This window comes from Octodon degus, unplaced genomic scaffold (genome assembly GCF_000260255.1).
Source record: "Octodon degus isolate 3935 unplaced genomic scaffold, OctDeg1.0 scaffold00060, whole genome shotgun sequence".
In the NCBI taxonomy this organism is placed as follows: domain Eukaryota; kingdom Metazoa; phylum Chordata; class Mammalia; order Rodentia; family Octodontidae; genus Octodon; species Octodon degus.
The window spans coordinates 1512538-1516991 of NW_004524636.1; the positions used below are offsets into that span (position 1 = coordinate 1512538).

Below are 4454 nucleotides of genomic sequence, written 5' to 3' on the forward strand. Positions count from 1 at the left end.
TTTTTTTTTTTTTTTTTTTTTGGCAGAACCGGGGATTGAACTCAGGCCCTTGTGCTTGCCAGGGAAGCGCTAATTCTACTGAGTTAATCTCCCCGGCCCTGTGCAGGGTTTTTTGTTGTTGGTTTTTTTTTTTTTTTTTTTTTTGGTGTTGGTTATCAAACTCAGGACCTTCTTCTTGACAGGCAGGCGCTGTGCCACTGAGCTATAATCCATAGCTTTTCTTGGTTTTTTTGAGACAGGACTTTGCTATGTAGTTCAGGCTGGTCTATATCAAGGATTTCTTTATAAATCCCAGTTAACAGAAATGTAAATGAGAAGGAATCTTGAGGCATGAGGAACCAAATTGGAAATGGCAAGGTTTGACTGCATACTTTTTCACCAGGCAATTTAAAACAGTTACACTACAGAACACACACAGTGCTCTGAAATATCATTTCAGAAATTGAGATTTGAATACTGTGGAAAAGGACAGAACAATAAGGCAGAAAAACAATAGAATAGGGAGTAGAAAGAAAGATACTACAAAGATGAGGAGGTGGATGTGTGCTGCCCAGATAGAGAAACACCTGAGAGAGAACTCCTCCTTATTCAGTGACTAACAAGCCACAAGAAAATACTAGAAACAACACATCATGGTAAAGAAGAATATATGCAGTGTATTATTTGTTGAAAGTGTACTTCCGATTTGATTTGAAACTGTCTCATTGCTGTTTATCAATAAAACTTTGAAAAAAAAAAAAAAAAAGACATCATGGTTCATACCTGTAATCCAAGCACTCAGGAAGCTGAGGCAAGAGGATTGCTGTGAGTTTGAGGCCCACCTGTGCTAGACAGTGAGTTCATGGCTAGCCCAGACTACAGAGCAAAACCCTGTCTCAAAAACGCAAACAAATGAACAAACACTATGAGATGTTCATGAGATGCAGCTCCTTCACAAAAGGCTCAAAGACATCTGATATCACATTATTGCACAAAACTTCTTTCTTAGTTTAAGTACTCCAATTTATCCTCCCTCTTTTTTATGGATCCTAATGAATCAAGAAGACTCAGAGAGCCTTAGATGTTGATATTTCCAAAAGTACTACCCTCATCACCCTGAATGATGAGCAAGGAATTTTTTTTTTTTTTTTTTTTTAAGTGCTGGGAATTGAACCCAGGGCCTCCACTCTCAGTTATGTTCCTAACTCTTCTTTTTAAATTGTTTTTAAATCTTGAGATGGATCTTACTAAGTTATCCAGGCAGGTCTTGAATTTGCAAACTTCTTGCCTCAGCTTTCCAGGGCAGCAAGATTACAAGCATGTGCCACTACACAGGACTAGGAATAATCTTCCCTTTTTACTTTTCTGGTATAGATATCAGAAAGGCTAAACAATTTATTTTTGAAGTAGAGTCCAGAAGTTAAGAGAAGGGAAGGTAGACAGAGAAAGGCTGCCATTACAGGCATGAGCCACCGCACTTGGCCAAGAAGACCCTATTTTTAAAAATTCTCTCCAAAGCAGGGATGATGGTACAAGCCTGTAATCCCAACATTTGGGAGGCTGAGGCAGAAAGATCACTGTGAGTTAGAGGCCAACATGGGCTACATGATGAGTACAAGGCCAACCTACACTACAAAGCAAGACCCAGGAAAGACAGAAAGATAGGAAAGTCTTTCCATATAACACCAGGGAGTAGAAGCTCATGTCCACTTGGCCCATCTACTGAAACTATCAGAGGCATGACAACACATGGGCATTTTAAAAACAAAAAAAGTGGCATCTACATAGTATTAAAAGAAAAGTCCTAAATAAGTGGTCTCAATATATGTCACTTTCAGCACACTTGGATTTACCTGCTTTTTCAATTTGTAAGACAACACATTATAGTATTCCAGACAAAGAAATAAGGAACTTCACAAATATTCACTTACAAGATAAATGACAAGGAAGAAAACCACACTGACAAATATCATCAGTCTTGCACACTGCCAAAGGCTTCACTTTCTCTGATGCATTGCAGTAGTCCTTAGATTTTATTTCGGTCTACAGAAAGGAGCAAATACAAAGGCTTTGTTCAAGGCCATTCAGGTCACTAAGGCGAACAACCTAGCTCTGAAAAGGTAGCTGTTGTTACTACTCACATTGTGCCCAAAGTGCTGAAAACACGACTGGAGCTCAAAACACCAGCCACAGCTAATGCTAAAGCAGGGCAATGAGTTTCGGTTTGAAGCACCATCCAACTGAGTGCACAATGAAACGTTGCCTAAGAAACTGATAAATCTAAAAAAAAGAAAGAAACTGATAAACCTGGTAAACAGTGCCCGCCCAAAGTTCCTTAAGTCTGCGCAGAAGAGCTGTGTCATGATTTGCACAGAAAAAGAACAAGTTTCCTATATCTGGGAAGAAAAGACGGAGAGCACAACAATACTACCCTGAGTTAAATTTCTGTAACTAAAAACTGTCTGCTAAAAATGAGGAAAAGGCATATATCGTATTAAGATTTACTTATCACTCCATTCCAAGCACTATGCAAAACACCATAGAGTCTCCCATCCAACTGCTCATACCACTCAAAGTATTTGTGGAAGCTGATTAAAAGACAGTCTTGGGCACCACCCCGGGCCCACTGAATCCGAATCCCCAAGACAGTCTCACGCCTATTAGAAGTGTGAGAAGAGGTGCGGCACAATCCTACATTCTCACAACCACCCACGTGGCACATACTGTTAGGCTCTCCATTTGACAGAGGTTAAAAATAAAAGGCAAGGGGCCGGGGAGACGGCTCAGTAGAATAAGCGCTCAAGGGCCTGTGTTCAATCCCCGGTTCCGCCAAAAAAAATAAAAGGCAAGATTCTTCCCCAAGGTCACAGACCTCCGGAGGGGTGAGGGCTGAGGGGGACTCCCTAGAGCAGGGCCTACAGAGGCATCCCCAGAGCCAGCACCCGCAACCTAGCGCCCCATCTGGCCTGCGGACACGCAGACGCTAGACCAACCAGAAAGGCGGGACACACAGTCAAGGGCGGTGGCAATCGCAAGGAGCAACCTCCACGACCTCTGCGCCGGCCGCTACCACTCACCTAAGCCTGGAGAAGGCGCAGTCCGCAATACCAAACCCAGGATGCCGCACAGCCTAGCCACATTCTCCTGCTGCACTTTCTGGCTTCCCCACAGTCCCACTTCCGGCCAACTAGCCTCTACTTCCGCCCGCTACGCACCGACGGGAACTGCAGAGACTCAAAAGACTCTCAGCGTTCTCCAAGGACGCTTTGCACCTGAGGGCGCTGGTGAAGAGACTGAAAGAGTCTAGGACCTGGCGGGAAGGTTGGAGCGCGGCGGTGGCGCTGCTGGTGCGGGTGCCGTATCGCGGCAGCCTGGGCAGGCCCGGCGCCCCTGTGAGAGCCCAGGGCGCCCTCGCGTCCGAGGTGATGGTAAAGGGCTGATCAGTTGCTACTGAGCACAGTTGAAGCAAAACAAGATGTCAGCAGACTCCTCAGGACAAGGTTTTCAAAACAAAAATAGAGTTGCAATCTTAGCAGAGCTGGACAAAGAAAAAAGAAAATTACTTATGCAGAACCAATCTTCAACAAATCATCCAGGAGCTAGCATCGCGCTCTCCAGGCCCTCTCTGAACAAGGACTTCCGGGATCAGGCCGAGCAGCAGCATATTGCAGCCCAGCAGAAGGCAGCTTTGCAGCATGCTCACACACATTCATCTGGATACTTCATAACTCAAGACTCAGCATTTGGGAATCTTATTCTCCCCGTTTTACCACGCCTTGACCCAGAATGAAGAAAATATCTGTGATGAAAGTGACTGCAATTCCAAAGGCCAAAGCTACTCATTCACTGCCCTACAAACTGACTTTCAGAATTCTGGTGAAGGTACATATTTTTTGCTTCCTTAAGAAAGGAGAAAGTAAGTGAAAGCTAGGAGAAGAGGAGCAGGATGACGGACGCCTGGAAGCTGTCTCGTTTGAGGAACTGATGATGCTGCCCCGGACTACAACTTGTTTGTGACACCATTTGGTTTTTACCTCTAAATCTGATAGTCATATAAAATGAGGCTCCACCCCAACAAGTTGAGCTGAGAATACCATCTACAGTTAGTTTTCAAGAGCCATTTCTAGTACTTACTTAAAAAAAAAGGATTAAAAAAATAGGATTTTTTTAAAAAGTTGATTATTAGCTTAAGAAACTCATATATGTACTTTATCCTTTGGATTTAGGGTCAGCATATCATGCAGAAATATTCTTTGTGAACTCCTAACTAGTTCCCCTGTTGTCCATTTTAAAAGAAAGCCCAAACTAAGTTACTAACTAGTCTTAATTTCTTTTATAAACAAATGCCGGGGCTGGAGAGATGGCTCAGTGGTCTAAGGCACCTACTTGGAACAAGCTTGGCAAAGCACAGGGACCGCGGTTCGATCCTCCAGCACCACATGCCAGCCAGCCCCGCCCCCTGGTGGGCTGAGCTG

General features: G+C 43.9%; 1 protein-coding gene and 1 pseudogene across 3 annotated transcripts in view; one reads left to right on the top strand and one right to left on the bottom strand.

Moving 5' to 3' along the window:
* The window catches only part of Fastkd5 (FAST kinase domains 5), a 14388-nt gene extending 11231 nt beyond the window's left edge, over positions 1 to 3157 (bottom strand). For 2 of the 3 annotated variants that reach the window (XM_004634319.2, XM_023718543.1), the window contains exon 1: positions 3057 to 3157. Coding sequence is in view for 1 of the 3 variants with exons in the window: in XM_023718542.1 (XP_023574310.1) it covers positions 2121 to 2215 (95 nt within the window). In the remaining 2 variants the exon portion in view is untranslated. Of the gene's footprint in view, positions 1 to 2120; positions 2260 to 3056 lie in introns of all 3 variants that reach the window. The other variant, XM_023718542.1, reaches the window with a different exon arrangement.
* A 297-nt stretch (positions 3158 to 3454) lies between these two features.
* On the top strand, positions 3455 to 4144 carry LOC101565906 (annotated as a pseudogene).
* Positions 4145 to 4454: the final 310 nt, after the last annotated feature.